At 37.0% G+C, this 24,985-nt stretch overlaps 3 protein-coding genes across 7 annotated transcripts; 1 reads left to right on the forward strand and 2 right to left on the reverse strand.

Moving 5' to 3' along the window:
- Window positions 1–279: 279 nt before the first annotated feature.
- LOC109030208 (uncharacterized) lies at window positions 280–6,825 on the reverse strand. Its single transcript, XM_072303473.1, has 3 exons — window positions 6,675–6,825; window positions 4,243–4,480; window positions 280–2,398 (listed from the first exon to the last, which is right to left on the reverse strand). The coding sequence occupies exons 2-3, from the start codon at window positions 4,432–4,434 to the stop codon at window positions 1,976–1,978; spliced, it is 615 nt and encodes a 204-aa protein (XP_072159574.1). The 5' UTR covers window positions 4,435–4,480; window positions 6,675–6,825; the 3' UTR covers window positions 280–1,975.
- Window positions 6,826–9,626: 2,801 nt separating this feature from the next.
- Tsp97E (Tetraspanin 97E) lies at window positions 9,627–16,783 on the forward strand. Of its 2 annotated transcripts, XM_019041169.2 has the most exons (7): window positions 9,628–9,856; window positions 10,529–10,696; window positions 11,536–11,634; window positions 12,201–12,323; window positions 13,061–13,177; window positions 13,812–13,917; window positions 14,800–16,783. In XM_019041169.2, the coding sequence occupies exons 1-6, from the start codon at window positions 9,797–9,799 to the stop codon at window positions 13,884–13,886; spliced, it is 642 nt and encodes a 213-aa protein (XP_018896714.1). In that variant the 5' UTR covers window positions 9,628–9,796; the 3' UTR covers window positions 13,887–13,917; window positions 14,800–16,783. The 2 variants fall into 2 exon arrangements, with proteins under 2 accessions (XP_018896713.1, XP_018896714.1); XM_019041168.2 differs by lacking the exon at window positions 13,812–13,917 and having other exon boundaries at window positions 9,627–9,856.
- On the reverse strand, window positions 16,753–24,590 carry Ppcs (phosphopantothenoylcysteine synthetase). Of its 4 annotated transcripts, none has more exons than XM_019041167.2 (6): window positions 24,294–24,590; window positions 22,968–23,098; window positions 21,504–21,601; window positions 20,429–20,643; window positions 19,636–19,821; window positions 16,753–18,255 (listed from the first exon to the last, which is right to left on the reverse strand). In XM_019041167.2, exons 1-6 carry the CDS (start codon window positions 24,417–24,419, stop codon window positions 18,082–18,084), a joined length of 930 nt encoding a protein of 309 aa, XP_018896712.2. In that variant the 5' UTR covers window positions 24,420–24,590; the 3' UTR covers window positions 16,753–18,081. The 4 variants fall into 4 exon arrangements, with proteins under 4 accessions (XP_018896712.2, XP_072159971.1, XP_072159970.1 ...); XM_072303870.1 differs by lacking the exon at window positions 24,294–24,590 and adding an exon at window positions 23,635–23,713; XM_072303869.1 differs by lacking the exon at window positions 24,294–24,590 and adding an exon at window positions 23,421–23,582.
- Window positions 24,591–24,985: the final 395 nt, after the last annotated feature.

Here is a 24,985-nt window from a genome sequence, read left to right on the forward strand (position 1 = left end):
AGCACCACTCTCGCTTTGACATTATGTTGTCGAACATCTCAATATTGTTTTAATTTTTTCTTTAAACTTTAGCTTATACTTTCATGCAAATTTCAGGGGCTAATTTTGATGACAAAAGAAGAATTAGGTAAAATGTCATTCTGTTCAATAGTTTTTTCGCAAAAAATTGGAAAAATTTGCGAAGTTTGGCAACCTGGTGCCGTTCTTCTGTTTATACTTCCTGAGACTGTTGTTCATGAATGGGTTCATGTAAAAAAAATAAAATCAGAAAACTAGGAATGAAAATAATAAATAATATACTTATTTATCACAAAATACAAATCAATCTTTCATGTTGCATTGGTATTTGAGACAATGCACTTATATTTTTACAATTCATTACACCTAAAAATAATTTCAAGGTTTCTTTTTAAAGAGACCAAGCATTCATCGTTTCATGTTGAAATGCGAATCACTCACTTTCTCCTCTCATGACATGCGTAGCAGTCCTCTGAGGGGAAATTGATTGACACATTTCTGACCCCTTTTTTAAAGGCCTGGACACACGCTCAAATTTCCGTCAATTCCCGATCAAAATGATGACAAAAATAGCGGTCAAATTTTTGTAGGCCGCAAAAATTTGATGGTAGATGGTGCGCACCAGTCACCATTTGATTGGAAATTGATGGAAATTTGAGCATGTATCCAGGCCTTAAGAAAAATGCTTTCTTGAGTCTAAGCTGCACACATAGCCTGAGTAAAAAAAAATGAATGGGTACAGCGATTGAAATCAAAGGGATATAAAAAATATGCAAATCTAATTTGGTTTCTGAGTTTTAAACTGTTCAAGTCACATTCTTAAATTTACAAAAAAGTGTTCTCCTGAGGGATCGAGTTGAGTTGCTGTTGCGAAAGGGTTGGGTGGAACGACTCCTCCAACGAAATGTTCACCTGTGCCGTAGTATCGTTTTTGAAGCGAGAAGCTCAAAAGAACGCAAATTTCTTACGCAGATTGTGAAGTTAGGAGTACATTTCAAACTTTGCCAATGCATTCATCGTGATTTTTGAGACATTTACTGCTAGAAACAACTCTTATTTTTGCTCTAGCAAAAGTTTGCAACAGGCCCGATATTCCATATAATTTCAAGCCATAATATTTGTTAATTTTTCCTCAGCATAAAATAATTTTAAATCGTGCGCTCCAAGTACAGTTTCATGAAACATCAATAAAAACCATCAAGTGAACGATCCGGAGGGGAAGGGGCGCATAAGACGCGTTTACTTGTGTTGGAAACATTTTTTTGCGAAAGCCCTGTCAGCGCTACTAGAAAAAGTTCACGGAACTTTGCGCGAAAGTTAAGTTCCGTAAACCTATCTCTATGTGGACAAGGCCTTCCATTTATAAAAAATGAACAAAAAAATTATGAAAGAACAAACATAAATGTGGTTTTATAAGTTTGACTTCTGCCCGCGCGCCGCGCTGACCGCACTGTGTTTGATGCAATGCGTGAAGTATTCATGCGGTCTTGTAGGCGCTGTGCGTTTCAAGTCGACCACTGCTGACGTACTCAGTTTGACGCAATGCGTGAAGTATTCATGGAGTCTTGTAGGCGCTAATATGTGGTACATGCCGACCGCTACGCCGAGGGCTTCTCCTTTTCATCTCAAGTCCTCGTTATCATTGCCCTGAGCCGCGCCGTTCCAGGCCAAATTGCGTGTTTGGTTTCTCTCTTTACTCAAGTAATTAAAGGTGCTGTCTCTGGCATCACCGAAAGACGACAAAATTAGAACTTACTGTACTCTCTGGAAATGAAACATTTTGTCGCCTTTTCTCGTTTGTAATTTTTTTCTGAATCCAATTTTTTTTCATACCTACATTTAAACAATTGCAAAAATTGCCGCCATGGGCCGCGGCCCATGTGGCCACCCCCTAAATCCGGCCCTGAGTTTCATATCAACCTTATCCATCCCCTTGCTGCTCTTGTACCTCGACTGCTCACATGCTCGACTCCTTCTGAAAGCTCTCTACCAGCGATGTATTCGACAAACTTTCATCGTTCATTTGATCATACTGAATCTCTGCCATCCCATCCAAGCTCGAATAACTTGTCGTTGTCCCGCCCCTCTCAAGTTCTGAGCCTGTCCCGCTGGAGCTGAGATCTTGCGTCGACGGAGGAGTCGTCTCTTTCACTAGCAGCTTTGGTGGCGCCATCTTTCCATTTTCATGACAGCTCCTACTATTTTCCTCATTGCTTCCGTAAATTCCCTCGGATTCGGTATCGCTAATGTCGCTCGTATCATCGCCACTGTCATCTAAAGTGTCGTCGTCGTTATCGTCTTTATTTTGATTGCATTTTTCTTGAAGAAGAGGCAGAAACTCCTTCGCAGTTGAGTGGTTCGGTTCGTACTGAAGTATGAGCTGAAAACAAAGATGATTTCGATTTCATGAAGCAAATGAAAAATTGAGACTATGTAAGGTACTACAGAAATATGATTTCCCAGCTCTCAAACCCTGTCAAAACGGTCCCATGGGAATATTGACGGGTTCCCATGTCCCACAGGGACCTCATTCGGAATTGGACGTATTTCTGTCAAACGAAACTAAGCGCCAATTTGAGTACCTTTTGAGGAATTTAGAATGCCGGATAGCGCGTTCTGTCAAACGGAACTAAGCGCCATGGAAAAGCATTGCGAGTATAGGACGGAACGAGCCCGCCGCTTGGTTTCACCGCCAATCAAAGCCCCCCTCTACCTTCCTCCCCCTATGGCGCTTAGTTCCGTTTGACAGAAATACGTTCAATTGGCCCGCCCGGTCCATATAGAGAGCACGAAGAGAACAAATGGACCGCGTTAAACAGAAAGAAACCAAGCCACATCAGCTATTGCCAAATTTAATTGGGCAATTTAATTTTTTACATGAAAACGGTTGTGCGGATTTTCGTGCAAATTTCAGTGAAAATTCTCCATAGTACGAAGCAAATTCCTCAAAATTTTCAAAGAAATCCGAACAAGCGTTCTCTCGTAAAAAATTTAATTGCCCAGTTAAACTTTGCAATAGCTGATGTGGCTTGGTTCCTTTCTGCTAAACTTGGTCCTAATGCCCCCCCCCCCCCCAAATTACTCCATAGGTATACTCATGGGTTCTTATAGGTCCCCACCGCTGTATTACTCGTAGGCTATTCTTGGTGCGGTGTCCTCAATTGAAATAGCCTCCATACACGCGGGGCTTGGCAATTTCCTTTGACATTTTTGCAGTGGTGAATGCATAGCTGAAGTGCGCTCCAGCTAGAATTGTATTTAGCAAATGGGTGGTTTTTATGCGAGGATTAAAAATAAACAAGTGGTACTGAATATAACAAAAGAATATGAACTATATAATGGACCGTAGGTTGATTTAAATTTCTGACCGAACTGTTTTCTAACGCTTCAGTCAAATAAAACACAAATTTATGGAGTTGCATTAGCTCGGAAAATCAGTCATTCTATTGATTTTGTGCTCCAATTTCTTGCGAAACTACAAACGCGATATCAAAACTTGGCTTTTTAGAAAACGCCTTCAAATGCGGCGTGATACCTCACGCATTCCGGAGAGTTCAAATAGTTGTATCATTAGAAATGCGACGGCAGATTACAATTGAAATAGCCTTGATACACGCTAATCTTGTCGATTTCCTTTGACATTTTAGTAGTCGTGAATGCATAGCTAAAATGCGCTCCAGCCAGAAGTGCATTCAGCGAATGAGTAGTTTTTATAGGAGGATTGAAAACAAACAAATGGTAGGAAATAAAACATAATAATAAGAACTTTGCAAAACGATAATCCGGGTATCGGAACTTGGCTCTTTTGAAAACGCCTTCAAATGCGGCGTGATACCTCACGCATTTCGGAGAGTTCAAATAGTTGTATCATTGCGCCGTAAGGATGTGAGCAGAAGATTACAATTGAAATAGCCTCCATACACGCTGGGCTTGTCAATTTCCTTTGACATTTTTGACGTGGTGAATGCATAGCTGAATGTGACGGATGATTACAATTTATTGTAAGTATCAAAAAGTTGGTTTGAACTTTCTTTCCACTAAAGGGACCCAAGTAATTTTGAGCTTTCAACAAGCATTTCTCGAAGAAGCCCCAGAACCATTATGATCACCAAGTGCGGCAGCCCGGGGTTTTTTTTTCTTGGATGCCAAGTTAGCCACCTTCAAGGGCTAAAAAATAATCCCTGATGCTTATGTGTACACGAGAAATAGGTGAAAAATACCAACCTTGCAGTATTTAAATGCTGAATGGTAGTTTTTCATCATGACAGATGATAAAAATTCAGACAGAAGCTCAGTCGGGGCTGATATGGACTCGTCTGCATCAGTGTACTCGGAGACATCATCATTGCTCAGCGATATATTTCCGATTGAAAATTCTGATGTGCTCGAATTCCCATTGATTTCATCATCATTCATCCTAATTCGGTGAGATCAGACGATTATTCTTCCATAACTTACCTACCTGTGAAGCAATGCAGAGGTCGTATTTAATTTGCCGTTTAAGTAACAAGTACAAACACGCTTTTTATCAAGTTTCCTCTGCAACTTCTTTTTTTAATATTTTTTTTCTTCAAAATTTACGTTCTCTGATTTTTCTTGAAGAAGATGGACCGGAATACTACCGAGCTAAGGAAGAGCGCCGTATGAGCCTTCAGACGTCGCCATATTTCCTCCAATAAAACTCAAATTCACCGCAGAAATCTTGAATATTTTTTCTCGAATTCTTCAAATAATTTTGTTCTCAATTAAATCGAAAATATTCGAGAATTTCAAGGAGAAATATGCACAACTTTCCTCAAAAATACATGTTTTATCCGAGGAAAGTTGACAACTCTCATAAAGTTCGTACGGCGTTTTTCCATAGCACGGCAGCATACATGAACGCTTTTTTTTTTCCTTTGAAGTACCATAATTTTGCAAACTCTCGGAGGTTCGTAATGAAAAATAATACCTACTGAAGTCAACGGAGTTGAATTCTTGATTTTACTTCATTTAAATAAAAAATGAACCGTGTAACGTCGCTAATTGCGGCACATAATTTTCCAGTTTCACTATCGATGTCCAAAAATGGATCCATTTTTCGCTAAGCATATGCGCTGCCCCATACTGCATCGAGCAGCTAGACCGAAATGCGGGATACAACTATTACGACGCTACATCCGCTCAAATCACATATAGCCCTCTATTTGAAGGAAAACTCGGTTTTCCCTTGTTCACATTACAGCTCAGCTTCAAGGCCTGTTTATAAAATACACCTATGCTTATTTGATTTGTCTCTTTTTTATTATGGATTCGAAAGGAAACGTCTCACGAATCGGTACACGACGCTTTTCGAAAATTTTACTCTCGCGTGGATGGCGAGACTGGAAAATCAATCATTTTATCAGCTATTTTAAAAATTTCTACTTTACAATTTTATTTCTTCTGCAAAAGTTACATTCTTGCACAATGACGAACTAGGAATTCTCTTGGGGCGTGCTGCAAGCGTGCTGGCGCCTACAAACCTAAGGGGATACTTTACGCATTGCGCAATGCTTGAAGTATCCCCTTAGGTTTGTAGGCGCCAAGGCGCACTCCGCGCTGGCTGCCCGCCCGTCTCGTCGCGCCACGGCGCCTCAAGCAACTATTTCACAACAGAGGTGTTGCACAGTATCATACGAAACTGACGGCGCTCCAACAGATTAAGAATGACAGGCTTTCTTTAAGGCTAAGGGGCTTTCCTCGCAAAATAAATCAAGATACTACGGTACAAATGGAGAGCGGTAATAGAGTCTTCATAGCGCTATCCCTCTCTTACACATTGAGTCAACGGGCGACGTCCATTATCGTAGTTTCAGGTATAAATTTACGATGAATCTTGACAAATTTGATGTCATTCTACTCAGTATTAATGCTGCTACACGTTGTTCGCGACTTCGAAAAAAGTGGAAAGACGCTCCACTCTAGGGTGGGATCCATTAAAAAACGTGACGGTAAATTTACCCACATTATTTTGTGTACGTCCCTAATATTTTATGTCTGCCCCCCAAAAGTAAAAAAGGGTACAATTAACGAGGCTAAAAGGGGGTGGTCCAGACCCCCTGGACCCCCCTTGTCTACGCTTCTTGCATCAAATATTCGGGGAATATTTTTAAAAAATGAGAGAGAGTTTACGAAGAATTTCACGCTTTGAAAGCAGTTCGTTTTCTCACTGAATACATTGTAGCCGGCAGTTTAAAATGTAACAAACAGAGTTACGTGTATTTTTAGTTTTCCAGTTTTTGGGAAAAAGAAACGAAGTATAAAATCATCGGAGAGCTCAATCACGTGAGAGGCGCAAAATTCGATCTGGTTCGATGTATGAATGGGAATGTCCGATGATGCATTTCGTCGAAAGGCTTATAGTAGGTACTTAACCTTTGAAGTGGAAAAAAATCAGTTAAGTAAACGGCTCAATGGTGCACCAAAAAAACAAAATCCCATCTTTGCATCTACAAAGCTAGCATTGTGTCTAGTATTTCCCGAACCCGGACTAAAAAAAACTACATGTCCTCATAGCTAAGTTCACATTTTCGGAACAGCAGGGCTGCTTAAATAAAAATTTAGGGTCCGAAGGAGACATTTTGGAAATCCTTTATCAAAGATAAGCATATAAATAGTGCTGGCGTAATATTTACCTAAAGACTGAATCAGGACGCACTTTCTCAAAAGTTCTATGACTGATATAAAAGACTGATCACGTGTGGTCCGGTATCATCTGGTTAAAAAGGTCCACGCAACGAGTTGGAATCAATATCTTGCGGCTGTATGATGGTAGGGTGAGCGCGAGTTTACGGCTTTCTGACGTCACAGAGGGCCGCCCCCCCTTTCTCTCCACCCAGAACCAAGATGACGTCATGTTTGGAGCAATATGGGTCGTTCGAAGAACACTCATTTCATGCTCGTTTCAGTTTGGAACTCGGGGTGTTGCTCTCTCCCAGGGTTCGTAAATTAAAAATGCGAAAGATGATGAATTTCCGTGAAATATTTCATGAAATTATACGAAGACTGTGAAAATATGAAAATATTTTCAGGAACTCGGCATGCAACACGTATTGAAAAACACCAATGAGCAGACATCATAATTTTTTGCGTTTATCTAATTTTGAAAAAGTATTGTTCGGTACCTATCTTCCACAAATTCAAATTCACTCAAATTCCAAAATTTCGTGAAATATTTCACATGAAATTTAAACGATTGATTTTTCATAAAAAATTGCAACCCTGCTTTCTCCACTCACATGCCTTCGCTTGACTTCTAAAGCACTGTCGCGCGCAGAGGCGGATCCAGCAATTTGGCAACACCAAATTTCTCTATTTAAACCTATGCTAAATAATCGATTCTCGTCGGAGCACTTGGCCTCTCCAAGAATCAATACATTTCCACACGTTTAAATGGAGGAAATCCGGTGTCGTCAAATTGCTGGATCCGCCAATAGTCTCGCGAGGAATTGGAAAGGTTCCCGCTTCGCACCACTCCAGTAAAAGGCCTTTAAATTAATTTAATCGCAAATTAATAAATGAAAAAAAAGCAAACCTTAGTTAAAATTGGAAAATAAGTAGGTATTATTGAAGACAAGAGATTAAGCGGCGTCAAAATTTTCAATTTTGAAATGTAGGGGGAGAAAAATCCTCGATTAAATTGTCAGAACCGTCTAATACATATTGCACGCCCTACAATAAAATATCTTTGGAATAGAGGAGATTCGTACTACATGCATCGAATGACATAGCCAATGAGATACTCTATTTGCCTTCATGGACGATGTAATAACGTTCCGTTTCTCGCATCAATGATCACAAATAGAACTGTGAGTCTGGATGAATTATGTAGGCCCCTAACGTCGCGTATAAAATCAGCATAAAAGAACGAAAAAATACCTACCGCGTCGTTTCCCTCGCAAGCTCACTTCACAATCACCTCAAGCAACTATTTTAACTTCCCGGAGATCAAATTGCATAGCCGACGAAATGAAGGAACTTCGCGTGGATCCATTGCACTGGATTCGCACCGGTTTCGGTTCTATACTCAGCCACCGTACCGCGCCGTTCTTTCTACAACGTTTCTTTTTTGCCTCGTGCGATTATTTCCCCATTTTTTTTGGAGTTACGGGGCATTTTGAGGTCTTCCTTGCGCATTCAATTGGAGAATGTAGGTGTCAAAATTATTCGATTTTCAAAATCTAAAAGTCTCCTTAGGAAAGAGATCAATAGGTACCTTCTTGTTGATGTGCCACATGAGGCCTTGTCTCGACGGGACGTTTTCATGGGATTTGTCCCAAGTTCAAATCGCAGGAATGAAACTTCTGGGATTTTTCCCAGTTACCGTCTCCACGGGACGGGGCTCATACGGTCCTGCGACTAGTTTGCGCGGGAAGATAAATTAGTTAAAATCGAGTATTTAACCGGGATTAAAATAATAATTGCACTCAATTGACAATAGACACATAATTTTAACGAAACAAACATGAACAATGGAGTAATCAACAAAATATCGCACAATTCGTTTTCACTTCCTCTTCCTCTCTCAGTGGGTCCTAGGGGTACAAGGACCAAACTTGGTACTGGGAAAAATATTGATTAACTCAATATTTTTCCCAACTTCGTAAGTGGGATTTTTCCCTCGGACAAATCCCATGAAACGGCCCATGGAGACAAGGCCTGACTCCTGTTAACCCAAAATCACCCCCGAAAATGTTGGGGCTTTGGAGAAAAGAAGCAATTTAAAATATCGTGATAATAATAAAACACATTCGAAAAAATGTTTTAAATAAATGTTCATTTTCATATTCTGTTACAGCAAATGATGTGTGACTAAGGAATTGTCATTAATAGCATCAGTCTGCTTGCGCGCAACTCGCGATAGAGCACAGAGGAGCTCGTCCGCAGCGCGCATGGCGCCGGTCCCGCCTTCCCTTTTTTTTTTACACTTCATATAGCGTTGAGAGTTCACCAATTACTTCACACGACCAGTGTGTAATTTTAAAAGTCGAAAATTTAAAAAAATCTACACGATATACGAGTTCCGCTGCCAGGGAGCTCTCCCTGCAAGAAATCGTTCACCACCCGTCCCTCGCCCGCCTGGAGAGCCGCGGCGCACTAACGTCCAAAACTCAAGAATAGGTAGAAATAAGTCGGATAAAGATCACGAAAGTTTCGTATCAAATGATTTTTGAGTCGCTAATTTCGAATTTGATGTCAAATTGCATACTCAAGAATAGGTAGAAATAAGTCGGATAAAGATCACGAAAGTTTCGTATCAAATGATTTTTGAGTCGCTAATTTCGAATTTGATGTCAAATGTATATTAACACCCTGACCTATAAAAAGTGGGCAAGTTCATGGCACGCTGCGGCGCGGCCGGCGTGCTGCCAGCTCGAAACGCGCACTGACGCCTACAAACCTAAGGGGATACTTCAAGCATTGCGCAATACGTGAAGTAGCCCCCACAAACCTAAGGGGATACTTCGCGCATTGCATGAAATTCTCCCGTCAATTCAGACTTCGCGCTACTCGAGGTCCCACTAATACGTCATCAACATGGCATTGCAATGTGATTGCACCAACCTCCTTTTGATCAACCTTTCCGCTATGTTTACATCCTCTGCTGCTGTTATCATCTGTTATCTCACGAGTTGTGAAATCCAAATGTCAATTTCAATTTCAATTTCCAAATGTAAGCAATTTTAATTCTTCCAGTTCATAGTCAGCAATTTAAAAGTTTAATCTTCGAAAATTTCCTCGTTTTGGTATTCGTAAAATGTGCGGTGGCTTTACGTGCTCGAAGAATGCATTGATTGCCCTAAATATTCTATACATTGTAAGTATCACCAAAAAAAAACTATTGCCTTTCACATCAGTCATTTATTTCTGTCAATCGATCATTCAATTAAAAATTTCTATAAAATTTTACTGCAGCTGCAGCAATTCTAGCAGTGTCCAAACATGTCTAAGAACTCCTCTAGACCTGTAGAATCAGGTTACCTACATCAGTTTCAGCGCATTTTTCTTCCCCTGTTGATGGACTCTAAATCACTATCTAGAGTTTAAAGTTATAACTCAACCCAATTTTTTCTGAGCATGTACACTTTTAACTTTGGAATCTTAGACTTTGCAGCACTTAAGTTCTTTGATCTGGAAGTCAGTTCAAATTGAAGTTGAATTTTGCAACATATCGACGGTGTAAGTCGGCAACCACATAACTTGGTTTGCGACGTTTCAGACTTCCTGTTATACTTCATTTTTTAAATGGAAAACCAGCTACTCACTGGCAATTCTTTAAAACTGCTCTCATTTTTCTTCTCTGTGCACAGAACATTTTGCTTGAACTTCAAGGAATGATGTCAATTTGCTCTCCCTTAAAAAAATAACATAGAGGCGAATATTTTCAGACACCGCAAACGAGATATGTGATTGCGGACTTACGCCGTCGATATCCAGAACCCTCACTTACTGTTGCATTACTAATTATTCATCGTGATTTTAATTTCAGGTGGTTGGTTTCATTTTGATTGGAACAAGTGTCTATGGCCGTGCATCAGCAGTCATCACAAATTTACCCATTGTCGGTGGTATATTTGCTTGTGGCGTCTTCTTAATTTTCATCGCTGCTCTTGGTCTAGTTGGTGCCGTCAAACACCATCAAGTCATTCTTTTCTTTGTATCCTTTTTACCATCAACATAAGATAATCATTGCATTTTCTTAAGAATCGCCAAAGGAAGTACCACAAATAGAGTCTTTTTGTGGGTGATTTCATAAAAACAGGAATAGCTAAAATGAAAGTGCATGAATTTCAACATACTTGATTTCGTTATTTCATTCTATAGCTATTGTAAACTTCTTTTTTCGGCTTTAGAACGAACAACTTTGTTGGCCTCCTGTGGTGCAGGGGTTGTAGCGCTCGTTCTATGATCGGTAGGTTCTGGGTTTGATTCCCGGCAAGGTGACCCGAGTTTGATGGTCTCAAACAACGGTTACCTGGGGCTGGCTTGTAGGGACGGAGAGGGGATGGGGCTCTAGGGACGGTAAAGTGCAGGATTATTCCTCAAAGGATATTTGAAGTGTAAAAAAAATAAATAAAAAATAAATAAATATGAAACGTGACTACGTAAATGAAGTAATTCGTAGTAGTACGTAGTATACGAGTAGTATGTAAATGTAAGTACCTATGGTTGTTTTGTTTCAAAAGGAAGGCAAAAAAATATGTGAAAGGTGTCTTTTTAAACGTAGCCAATGCTATAAGTGTTCGTTGCCAAATCCAAAAGTAATCTTTTTTTTTTTTTTTTTCATCGTTCATAATTTTTGCCATTTCCACTTCCACTAGTATTCCTTGTCTGAGAGGAGAAAGTTTAAAAGTAGGTTTGTTTTCCAAGGTAGAAAAACATATTTCCAAAGTAGAGAAACATGATGAATCCATCAAATCCTTTTTGAAGTTGCAAGAGGTCAGCATGTATTGAACACAAATTTTATGGAGCAATTATTCCTTAATTCTTTCTCAGTATATGATCATTTTATTTATTCTTTTCCTTGTACAATTTGGATTTGCAACTGCTTGCCTCACGGTATCGTCGGAGCAACAGGAAGAATTAGCCATTCAGGTACACCACTTTTGGATTTTTCCCAATTTTGAAAAAACTCATATTAGCACACTATTTAGATAGCAAAAAACCCTTGGCCGTGCGTCATGACGGCAGAGTCACGTGATTTCTAGGCGTGGGAAGGGACCCCGTTTCAAATTGTTCCTGACTTAACGGGACTTTTTCTCCATGTCCCATTCATCAGAAAATTTTTAAAAAAATACCTTAACCATCAGCACACCTCCAACTTGTCTAGAAACTGAATTAAAAAAACTCATGCAACAACCCCGAGTCGGCCGGACACAGCTATTGCCAGTTGATCGGAAATGCATAAAAACACACAATACTACATGAAATACTTATGTATGGAAAAAATGAAGAAAACAAAAAAAAACCAGAAAAATAATGTGTTACATATTGATCTTGACAAAAGGCCAAGACATCTCATTTAAATAATCTGGCTGTTAGATGGGAAAAATACTAACAAAATTGGAGCTTTGTATGGAAAATGAAAAAATAGTATAAGTAATTTTAATATCCTTGCCGGTCAATATTTAAATAAATTGTATTTTTGGCTTATATTTTAGGGATGGAAAAACGTGAAGCTGTCGACAAAAACAGAAGTTCAAAAAATGTTGGGTTGTTGTGGTTTTGATAACAGAGAATTCAATTCCACAGACCCAATGGGTCATCCTCCTTGTACCATTGATGTAAGTATTCTTTCTCTCCCTTCTTGTAGTATCATTTGAGGTCATATTTGATACAGTATAATCTGAAGCCATAGATATTTTAGAGTCATATTTATCTTCTTGCACAAAATTTTGTAGTTTTGAATTGATCAGAAACCTATCGGGCTATTGCCCGATATCTTGGACTGGTACCCAGGCATAGTGTACGAGCTTGCGGCATATATTATTCTTTAATTCGTTTTGTTAAATCGCTAAAATGGATGTTTCGTTTTAACCTCTTTGCAAAATGTAGATCTTGTCGCAAAGCTTTTGTATCTCAGCTGAAATTTTTGATTTGCTAACGCGATTATTCAAGGCACTGGGTGAGAGAAGGGCACTTCTCGGTTGTGGTACTGCAGAATCTTTGTTGCTGATTTGTCTCAGAGAAGTATTTAACGGGTAATTTTTCCGGAATTTGTCTATAGAAAATTGTAAAATCATGAAGAGAATTCAGTGAAAATTTAAATAATATGCCTGCATTATTTTCCCTTATAATGGATGAAATATTAGCAGAGATTCTGAAACATTACAAAGAAGAAGTGCCCTTCTCACCCCCCAGCATCTTACTTTAATTATTCTTATTTATTAGCCTTACTTTAATTACCCTTATTTTTTAACATTGAAATTTAAGAATCTGCATGAAGATGTAATAGTTAATCTTTCAATAATTCCTTTTATACCGGAAGCTAATTTGTTCTCAATTATGTTTTAAATTTCAGTGCTGTGCAATTTATAAAAGTTGCGTCTGTCCACCATGCAAAGACAAGTTGATAAACACGATGAATTATGCTTTCGATCTTTGTGGTGGGCTCGGTATGTTCTTCAGTTTCACAGAGGTTAGTTGTTTACTACATTTTTCCCCACAGAGCATTCTCATCAGGCAGGACTTGTTTTTTTTTTAAAAAAAATGCAAGGTCATGTTTTTTCTTGATTCTCTGTTTTCTTTCCACCTGGCAGAATTTTATGAGTTTAAAATAGTTGGTTTTACTGCCCTGAAATAAAAAGTGGCAGAAATTTTACAATGCCTCCAACAAGGATATATGTTTCTTCAGTTTTATTTTCCTGATGAGTTACTAATCTTTAAGTAATAGGACTAAGAAAATGTTCAAGGCAGATTAGTATGAAGGAGTATGAAAAAATAATCTGACAACATTCGTTGTTGACAAATATGATATTGGATGACATGCCGAAGGCAACTTTCTGAAAGCAAATACGCTATTTTCTCTCAGCAGGTACTGTTGCGAAAGTTTCAAAATCTTATTTCTTTGAGACTGAAAAACTATCAGTGTTCTCAAAAACTCAGAGCCAGGCATTTTTTTCTATTTTTATCAATGTACAACATATTTCACTACCTGTTAATCCTAGAGAATTTCTTTTTTCCCTATTACCTTTTACCCTGCTTTTACCTATCTTTACAAACATATTTTGGGCACTTGTCTCTAAATGAATGCTCCTTTTCAATGTTCATAGTTTGTTGGTGTTTGGTTAACTGTTCGCTACCGGAATCAAAAGGATCCTAGAAAGAATCCGAGTGCTTTTTTGTAACTAGCAGTATTTAACTCGGGAACATGAGGTGGTGGGTGCTTTTTAAAATATTTCGTATGTTTTTTTTTTTACCAATCGACGGTGATAGTCGGCAATCACATGACTCGGTTTGCGATGACGTAAACTTCCTGTCATACTTTATTTTTTAAATGGAAAACTACTCAACGGCAATTCTTTAAAATCGCCGTGATTTTTCTTCTCTGTGTGAAGAAAATTCTGCAAAAACTTCAAGGAATGATGTCAATTTGTTGACCTTCAAAAAAATAACATAGAGGCGGAGATTTTCAGACACTGCAAACGAGATATGTGATTGCGGAGTTACGCCGCCGAAATACTTGTTTGCTCAAGGAAAGATATTATACAGATCTGAAGTCTAGATGTCAGCTGTCTTTACTAAATGATTTTTGTTATGAACGTGAAAATCAAGAAGAAATTTAATGACAAAACTTGATGTCAAATTCTTTAAACTTTTGAGTAGTATTTATCATGAGGATTGTTCAACAAATCCAATTTACCATCCTCAGAATACGACCATATTTAATTTTTCTTTTTTTGGGTGCCTCAAACTCAAATCATTTTATTAAAGACCCCGGCACATCAGTGAAAACTTACTGGCTCTTAATATATTTAGATGAACATCCAGTTGGAACGGAGTAAAAGTGTATTATTAAGTTCATTAATAGACCAAAGCTAAAAAATTAACTGATCTGAAAACGAAAGCCTACTTGAGCCGAATTGGTCAGGACAGAGAAAAATGTTTTTTCTGAGTTTTGATGTTCATGTACGGTATAAAGTAAAATTTTTTGCGATGATTTCATCCTCACGTAGTCCATTGGTTTTAGATAAATGAAAAATATCCTCAAGGATCAGGACGGAAAATCGTTATTCAATAATATGTTTTTATTTTTTCCAGATTTTGACGGTGATAATTGCATATCGATACAAAAACCAATTCTACTGCAAGGGTAGATATGAAGAACTCATTGTTTTTCAATTCCGTGTTTGTTGATCTCAACCAAATGTCTCATCATACGAAAAACATGATTTGTTATGCTAGAAGTGAAGGTAACTTCTTAGTACCTACTGTCACTTAAATTGGATTGATCAACATAGAGTCTTTGTGGGTGTCTTAGACATAAATACTTATTTTTCCGCATTATATGATTAGCCAAAGCAAAGAAGTATTTTTTGTGATGCTTTGAATAGTTATATGAGCTCTTTAGATCGGATTAAGTTTCTACAGGGAAAAGTGGGTACATTGCTCCACTTCAAAATTTTCTGTTACATTTCGTTCAGTTACCTTAGAGTCGGAGAAAAATCATAAGCTGTTAATTCAGTATATTTTTTGTGCTCTCTGTAAATGATAGAATCTGCATTGAAATTGAAAGAAAAATGGCAGGCAATTTCAAAGTAGAGCCTGAAACTTACATTTCCCATCAATAAAGAATTCATGCGAAATAAGGAGGGATTCTTTTAAGTGAAATGGAAAAATTGCCAGTTTGATTCCTACATTGAGCTCAAACACAAAACAAGGGGTCAGAATATTTTTTGTCGCTTTATAGAAGTTGATTAACTAATTTTGCATGAGTTCTAGGAACGATTCTAAGATAACTTTGTGCGTGTCCCCGTTAACTTTAAAAGCCATAATTTTTTACTCTGTAAACTTTCTAGATTTTAATTTCCCACCTTGACTCGCTTTAAAACTGGTCAGAATGTTCCGATAAAGGCTGCTTGAAAAGCAATGGAACAATTTTTTTAGTTCAAGATGTTATTTATATTTTAATGAGTGATGTTCAAAATTTTAAATTTCACTTCAGTCATTCTGTAATGTGTGCTTTTATGAATTTTCTTCTCCATAAAATCTAGTCCTTTGCTACTTAATGTTCCTGTCTATAAAAGTTTCTCATTTTATTTGGAATAAAATTATGTTTTAAAGTTCATTGAAGTCCCAGGAATTAGGTTCCTCACAAAAGTCAAGGAAGTATTCAGTTTGTATTTTTCCGTGAAATTTTTGATTTTAAGCAATGTTTAAATCATTGCCTTGATTTTAATATTTACAGTCCATTAAATGTGATCATTTACAAATGTTTCAAGAGAACTCAGAGCTCTCTATTCCGAAGGGAGGACTCAAAAAAGAACCAATTGTATCAGATCTCTCTCGATGTTAATAGGAAAGAAACTTTTCGTCCAACTTTCAAGAATTGTAAAACTTCAAAAGGAATGATTTTTTTACTTCACAACGATGCTGGTCTAACTAAAAGTTAAAAAATGCTCTAGTCCTATGGCATTATTATTTCATTGTCAGTCAAAACTGGCTGAGTTAAAGTTGCTTCAAGCTGTGGAACTGCTTATCAGTCTTATTTTAACCTAAAAGCTTTGGAAGCACAGTAATACCCCTTCATTTGGTACTTTGGCGGCAGTTAACACTTGAAATGCTGTCACACCAAGCATTATATTATATGTCTTCCATAATCAATGGAAAAGTAATGCTATTGTCATTTGTATGTGTGATGTTGCTTGTTTTTCACTGCTTCACCCTGTTGCTTTATTAAGATTATTTCTTCTGGATGAATGCTTACATATTGAATATCCTGAGGATCACACCATGTATCTTGAGGATGTGAATGCTAACAGTGAGTGGTGCCAAGTAATCGGAGCGCTGAACAATTAATGGCCATGTTGTTAGGGTATTACTGTATTTCACTCATGAAAGACAAATGTTTACTTAAATATGAGACTTCAATGGACTTGGTTAGTTCGAAAAATGATCTCAAAGCCTATTCTTTTTGTTCTGATTTAATCTCTCTTTTATTATTCTGGTACTATTGTATTGCTTGTGCAAAACATCTTAAAAAATATAAAAAAGTCAACAAATAAAATATTTATTGAAAAAATTATGTGAATTTTTTCTTTGAGGAACACCTAGTAGCTTCGGTTTGCCTCCCAATTGTGGACAACTAAGACAACTTCTGAGCAATGCATTACGGCTTGGAATCAACATTAATCAAATGCAAAACATGAAAGAATAAATGACATTAAGATTTTTTTTTCTTTTTCATTTGGTCGGCACTTACTATATTTTAATTGTGTAGAGACACTGCGGCTTAAATTATACCTGCTGGCCCAGTTTCTGGACAGTTGAAAAAAAGTTTAATAAAATATAATTAACAAATTAAATGAAATTTAATAAACAACAACTAGTCAAAAAACATATGTACTTAATTCTAGCATAAAATGTGAAGTTCGAGGGAAACTTCTACTTTCTGAGGATTTCAGATGTGAAAAAATCAGACTTAAGGAAAGTTAAAATTAGCACTTAGAGTCCCGAAAAACGCTACAAGTTCATTTAGTGGTATCAGTCTTCAAATGATATAAAAAAACCTATTTTCAGAGTACAATTAAATGCATGCACCATGATTAGGGTCTGAACCTACCCAAAAACCGTATAAATCAAAGGAATATCGTACCAGCAATTACATATGAGGGGAAAAAATGAATAAATAATACAAACAAAATAAATATAAATAATGATACCTATACATATTACATATGCATTTTTCTTACCTGCCAAGTTCAATAAATAAATATCGATGGCTAGATGCAAAAATGCTTACCTCAATTATTGTAACATATAAAAATCTCTGATTTTGTTTTATTTTCTGCAAGGAAAACTGATCAACAAGTTTCCTGGCAATTTTGTTAGATTTTTATACAATGAAAGAAGAAAATTCACAGAATACTTCAAGGGAATCTATTGGTTAAATTTCCTTTAAAAAATAAAATTTGTGCAGAGATTTATGAAGTTGCAATCTGAGATTAGTATTTTTTGACTTCAGCCATCAATATACTCTTAAAAAAATATGTACCAGCACCAAAGCTTTGAGTTAAAGACACCTTTGAGCTCCTAGGATATGCGATTAAGTGAGCTAATTCTCTTTAAAAATTTGCAAAAAGCAACGGTACCACCTGTTTTATCCAAAACTTACTTTAAAAGTGATAAAAAGCTTTCAAAGTTACTTAAAGTATATCCCTCCTAGGAGTTTTACATGAAAATTTATAGTTGTTTCTGGGTTGATTTTTCTTTAAAAATCAGTGGTACCGTTGCAGTTATCATGAAATTTGAGAATGAATTATTAGTTTGAATCGCAGATCCCACACCTACAATGATGCTTTCTTTACAGTTCTGGGTTAAATACTAACTTTGGTTTAGATAGTCATCGTGCCTTTTGACAAGTTCAGAGATAATCTTTTCCTCGATTTCCTTCCCTGCTTCTATTTCCTGAGGCGACAAACGTAGCTCATGTTCCTCAGCATCTGATACAATCAGCACATGATATTTTCTTGAGTGGAGTAGATTTCCTATGACCAACTAAAAACAAAGAAAAAATAACACAATTTACTGATGATTTTCTTTTTTTAAACCACTGGTAGTAATAAAATCCACCAAATAAGCCAGTGGGGACCCAGGGAAAAATTTATTTTTGGATCTAATGGACGATTTCAACTTCTGAGAAACTTCGACTGAAATACTTGTTAAAGGTTGCTTAAGGTGGTTCTTCAGCAGAATGGAGAGCAATGCAACAGTTGATCGATCAATTGATCATTTTTGGATTTTAAGACATTCATAAGATTTACAAGCATTAAATAATGCTGTAGAACGCCAGTGGGCTGATTGTTGAAATTGGTAGACAAAACGACAGACAAAAAAGACAAAAGGGATATTGACGGCGTAAGTCGGCAATCATATATCTCGTTTTCGGCGTCTGAAAACCTCCGCCTCTATGTTATTTTTTTAAAGGAGAACAAATTGACATCATTCCTTGAAGTTTAGGCAGAATTTTTTTCGTACAAAGAAGAAAAATCACGGCAGTTTTAAATAATTGGCGTTGAGTAGTTTTCCCTTTAAAAACTAAAGTATGATAGGAAGTCTGCGACGTCACAAACTGAGTTATGTGATTGCCGACTTACACTGTCAATATGGAGGGATCCTATTGGTGGACACGGAACCTAATGACAAAAGGGACACAAAGGGATCATCCTGGTGGCGGAGACAAGTGGTTCAATGGACAAAGGAGGTACATATGTAATAGACTAACTAGTGGCAACCTACAAGGGACCCCGTAGTTAGTCCATGATTTTCCCCCTAAGTCTATGGGAACCACCCATTTTAACCGATAGGATCGCTCCATACTCTGTATGTCTTCTTTGCCTATCACTTTGTCTATCAATTTCAATAATCAGCTTGCAGGTGTTAGTACACAAAGACTGAGAGACACTAAGGAATAACTCCAGAAGTACTGTACAAGTGAATATCGCAAAGGAGCCATTTTAGCCTGCTTTTCAAATTTTCAAGGGCCAAAATATTTCTCCCTAAATTCTATAATTTCCAAAGAGGGAAGGTTATATAAGTTGGCAAAGGGCTTTAAACGATATCACAATGGCTCTGTAGGCTCAGGTTGGTTGAATATTTTAGTTGCCAAAGACAATTTTTTCTGTAGAAAAACAAGTTTTGACTTGCACACATGTAAAACAACTTAGAGTGGATGACATTACTCATTTTAAATTTAAAGTATCTCAGGAAGAGAACAGCGGCCCAATTATTGAAACTATGTCCACACAACAAGACAAGACACAGCCCCATCTTAACTATGCGATATATTGCATTTCGCAGTCTTCTCCTGCTGCTATAAACTTTTAATATCGGCCGTAGGTGACTGAAAAGTTTCAAAGTCAGAAGAAATGAACTTACCTTATGAGAATACTTTTCCAGGGCACCCCTTGCTTTTGATATGAGAATACTCTCATCAGTTTCTAACTTGAAAGAGACTACAAATGCGTCTGGGACCCATAGAGAGACTAGAGGCTCCAACATTTTTGGCACCAAATTGAAAGACACTTGCAAAGACTGCACATTAGATTGAATTTTATGTGTTGGCTTTAAAAAAAGGAAAAAGGAAAAATTGGGATTAGCTCAAGGTTAAAAAATGTTGATGCAGTTTGGTGGTAACCAGTGACCAAATGACAAAAGAAATTTTCAAACCTCATAAAATGAGACCGCTTAAAGGAATACACTAGATCGATACCTTAATGTCAAAAAACTCCAAATTAACGGCTCAATAATGAACCAAGTTTAAACAAAACGCACGAAGTTGCATCAAGTTTGAACTGAAAAAAAGATGTTGGAAGTTTTTTTTCATTATACGACTCAATGCTGAGGATATAGTTCAACGACTATTTTCACATTCAGAATAATTTTACTTAACTTTGGGTTTTGACAGGAGAAAATTCTTGACTACTTGAGTTCAAAACTGCATCCAACTAATCTTTTTCTGAGATGCGACTTAGTGTGTTCCTATTAGACTGGATCCAAATCAGAGCCTTGAAAAACACTTTCCATCATGAAATATATCAAAATTAGATTGCTTAGCATGCTCCCTGCGGAAGATTTTCGATTCAGTGGGTTCTGAAAAGTTTGAAAGAAAAATACATTCGGCGAATTAATATCTAGCCTTGCCATTAAATTTAAAGATGAAATTACTTACCAGTTTGCTTTCTGGAATATAGAAGTCTGATACTGCAGCGGCAAGATATAATAGGGCATGCTTTTTGCATGCGTTTAATTCTTGGCTTATAACTCGCAACAGCCACAGATACTCAGAGAGAGTTGAAAATGAAACACTCATTAACTTCTCCTCTTTGGACACTTGTTTGTACTCTTTCAAGATTCTTACAAGCTTTTGGCCCTTCCTTGCGTTGACTGGAAAAACAGATAAAAGTAGTTGTAATCACTCGGGAGTAAACATGAAAATAAACTTTCAAACTTTGTGAAAAGAGGTTCCCTCCTCCCTTCAATATTAAATAGCCTCTTCAATTATGAGGAAAATTTAATTACAAAAAAAAAAAAAAAAAAAAAAAAAAAAATCGAATGGCTATCATTTGATAAAAGAGAAAGGATGAAGAGGAAAAGGATATCGATTTTCGTGGGTCATTCATGACAAGATTCTGAATTGACAGAGATAGTTTTAAAAGTTTTATTAAAAATTGCCTGGCCTATATACTATCCAAAGCAACAAAGTGGAAACTTCATTCCAGATTATGTAATTATTTTTTCGAACTGACCAGTTTATTACGCATTGCCTGATCACTTTCATACTTCAATTTTTTGGTAAGGATTTCCATTGATATGATGCAACTACTCTGGGTTCAAAATTCAATGGCTTCTTTGTAGAAGAACATTCTATTTGTGAAAAAATTTAAAAAACTGGAACTGAATTACAGGGATATTGTTTTAACAGCAGAGCATCAGAAGTGTAATTGATTCAAGTGTTCTTAAAATATACCATGTGCCTAAATAACATACATGGATATAAACTGTATTTTAGTGGAATAATGCATGCATTAACATCTCAGTTGTCAACGGTGATCCTGAGTAAAATTAAAGCCAATTTGATTTGCATTTCGCCTTTGTCTAGTTTCGCGCTTTGCGCTTAATCAATTTGGATTGAATAAGTTGAGCTTTGACTTAAAAGTTGATCTCTAGAATTTATATTGTGCAAATAATTTACAGCCAACAATTCTGAAGTTGAAGCATTTGATGAAATGACTTTAAAATCTTACCTGTAATTTGTGGGCCTTGTTGACTATCTGATACATCCAGGCAATCAAAGAGTTCCTGTTTTGGAAAGTGGCGGATGAATGGTTGCAAAGAATTCAACCTGTCCAGGAAATAATCAAACACGCATGGATGAGACAAGACAAGAAAAAATAACTTTTACACACAGCAAAAAAAAGACTGCTTAACTTTATATATTGTAGCCTCCTGCATTATGGATCGATGGTGCCATTTCAGTATTTCTTACTAACATTGTATTTTTTTACGGGAGAATCGTTACATGAATTTGAAAAACATCTCCAGTGATTTTTCTTTACACTTGTAAGAAAAGACGCTAAAGTTTTCAGACAATTTGGGGGATGAATCTCTCATGAAAAAATAAAATGCTCGAGGAAATACCAAAACAGCACAGACAAGATACATTCTTTAGTGCAGGAGACGATGATATCAGAGCTGAAAAAAAGATCACTTACAGCTGATGAAGGTATTCTGGAAAATTTTTAACAATTAAAAAAAAATTAAGGAAAAAGTATACTAGCTTCACTCACTTGAGGAAGGAATCACAGGATATAAGGTATGATAAAATCTGCTTAATTTAATAATTTGACATTGTACGGTGAAATTCCGTTGTACAAAACGATGGTCAATCAGACATATAGGTGTATGATCAGGTCCAATAATGAAATAGTTGCCGGTGATTTGACTATCATCTTACAGGGATGATAAAGGAAGGACAATACTTCACAAGTTCAGATATTAAAACACATTAAGCATCTTTTATTTAAAGTTCCAAACCTATTTGGTAAGTTCAGTTCCGGTTAGTCTCATCAATCACCAACACACCGTTGTTACCAGATTCGACCAATCAGATCTGTTGGTTTTCCATAGGTCGAACCTTTTTAAGAAACACCTTGCTAGGCGGTATGAAAATAATGCACCAACGTTGCGATTCGTTAGTCACCAAATCGGAAGTTCCAAACTCAAATAGAATGACAGCTCGGAGGTGCCAGTACAAAAGTAGTACCGAACCTCTAAATAAAATTCGCTTTTTCGATATACATTGACAATTTGTTCTTTTATCTTCTTTGAGTGACAGATCGGAGACGAGGGCACAAAAGTAGTACCGAACCTCTAAATAAAATTCGCTTTTTCGATACACTTTAACAATTTGTTCCTTTATCTTCTTTGCTTTACACTGGAAAAAAAAACACATTGGATCTAGAGCCCAGACTCTTGAAAACATTGTCAAGAGAAAGGACTCCTGATTCAATCAGATTCAAGCTTAAATCAAAAGGAAATCCGCCCGAATTAAGAGGCTTGGTTCTTGATTTAAGCTTAAATCTGATTGAATTAAGAGAATTTTTTCTTGTCGATGTTTTTATGAGTCTGGACTCTAGATCCAATGTGTTTTTTTTTTTTTTCCAGTGTACCTCCAACACTTGCAGTTTCCAAGCCCTTGTACAACTTACCTATTAAGAAATACAACTGCGTAACCAGCTTTGAGGAAGTATTCAACAGAAGCAGAGCCCCTTGACCCGGCGCTAAAATTATCTACGAAACGAACGGTGTTGTGTTCCATAGGGACAGTGGTGCCACCTGACTGTAAAGAAAATGTGTATGATATTAGTTGAAAATTGTAACACATTTTGCACTGACCCTAGTGGCTCAAAAGATACATCATTTTTTGAGGAGTTCATAAAGAATTAATTTGGTCAATGAGTTTAGTCGGCACTTAAAAGAAATGCTAAAGTTTACAAAAACTGTGCTTGAATCAGAAGAGTGATGATCAGTCCAGAGGAAGAGACTCCTGTTTCTTTGATGAGCAGTAATTTGAGGGATAAGGTCAAAAGGAAGGTTTCAAAGCAAAAGCATGAACGATGACCTACATCAACATTTCGAAAATAGTGCAAAATATCTCCTACTTTGATAAGGACAACTGTTGCTAAGAACTTATCCAGGAGAGATGTCGGAGATATGAATAACTGAAAAGGTATGCCTTTAGATAGGGTGTACGTCAGATATTAAGAGTTTGATTTGAAAAAGTTGTGGGAGAGCAAATAATTGAAAATATTTGAAGGGCCGAAAAGATTGTATTAAAGAATTTGGAAAGTTACAGAATTTACAAAGAGTAGTCACTTAGAAAATGTGCATAAGGCGAAAGAAGGCACATCGTACATGTACGGGTCAGATGGTAAAGGACCTAGATTTTGGGGCAGCGCAAGCTTTTATAGACTTGCTGACGTCACAGGTGGTGAGACAACAAGTCTACACGCAATTGGCTGGCTATAATAAGTGGAGCTATCAGATGCAAGTTCAGTAATTAAAGTAATGGGTGATTGTAGGTGATGGCTGGGAGATAGGACTGGAAAAGACAGAAATGAACAAAATCCAGCCATCCCTAATGAGTGTACTGAAATGGGATTAAAAATCGAAAATATGAGGGAAAAATATGAGAAGGTGTTGACAATGTATAATTTAGTTGTCGGAAACAAATATCAGAGGCCATTGTGAAAGTATTGGTTACAAGACACTTGAACACAACCCCTACTAGGATTGTCAGCGTGATCAGCCTTCATTTTACAGTTCATTTGATTTTAATCTTGATAATCTATCCAGGAGCTATGAAGGATATTGCGAAATAAGAGAATTAGTGTCCTTGAATGATGACTTGGCAGAAAAAATTGAATGCAGAACTTCGGAGGAGACTCATGCAAGTCTGGTGGAGATCAATCATTATCACTTCTGATCTTCTCATAGAGGAAGAACATATGAAGAGAGCAAGGAATATAGCTTACCGTTACCAAGACAATCTTTTGGTTTTGATGTTTCGCACAAAATTTAGTGACATTCTTTCCGACTTCATCCAGACAAGACGGTGGGGCTTGATTTTGATAAAACTGTTCCCAGTTAACTGCGGTCATTTTTGAAACTGGGCGGAGAGGTTTTAAAAAATTACTCGGGAGAACTCGTAGAAGTATTTCTCAGTAGAAGCAGATGAAGAAGTCAGAAGTGAGTGAACTGTGAAATGAAGAGATTGAGCAATAAACTTGATAAAAAAACGTGCAAATTATAGGTTATTAAGTTGTTTACCTTGTAATCACTGATGAGAGCTATTTTTAGGCAACAGGTGGCGCCACCGATGATTGTTGCGCGCTGCGCGCATGCGCGGGTTGCGTTTGCTACAGGGTTGCAATTTTTTATGAGAAATAAAATCTTGAAATTTCCGAAAAATATAAAAAATAATGAAAAATATTTTTGGAAATTAAATTCAAAATTAAATGAGAGGCGACTGGTTTTTGCTTTTTGGTGTTTTTTAGTGCGTGTTGCATACTCAGCCCCTGTAAATAAATAGGTAGGTATCATGAATGTGAATGTTTCATATTTTTCACAATTTTGTGAAATTTCATGAAATATATCACGGAAATTTTCATGTTTCATATTTATCATTTCATCCGTGCAACCCAGTCTACCAATATTAAGAACGTTC

The sequence above is a fragment of the Bemisia tabaci genome, chromosome 8, assembly GCF_918797505.1.
Source record: "Bemisia tabaci chromosome 8, PGI_BMITA_v3".
Taxonomy (NCBI): domain Eukaryota; kingdom Metazoa; phylum Arthropoda; class Insecta; order Hemiptera; family Aleyrodidae; genus Bemisia; species Bemisia tabaci.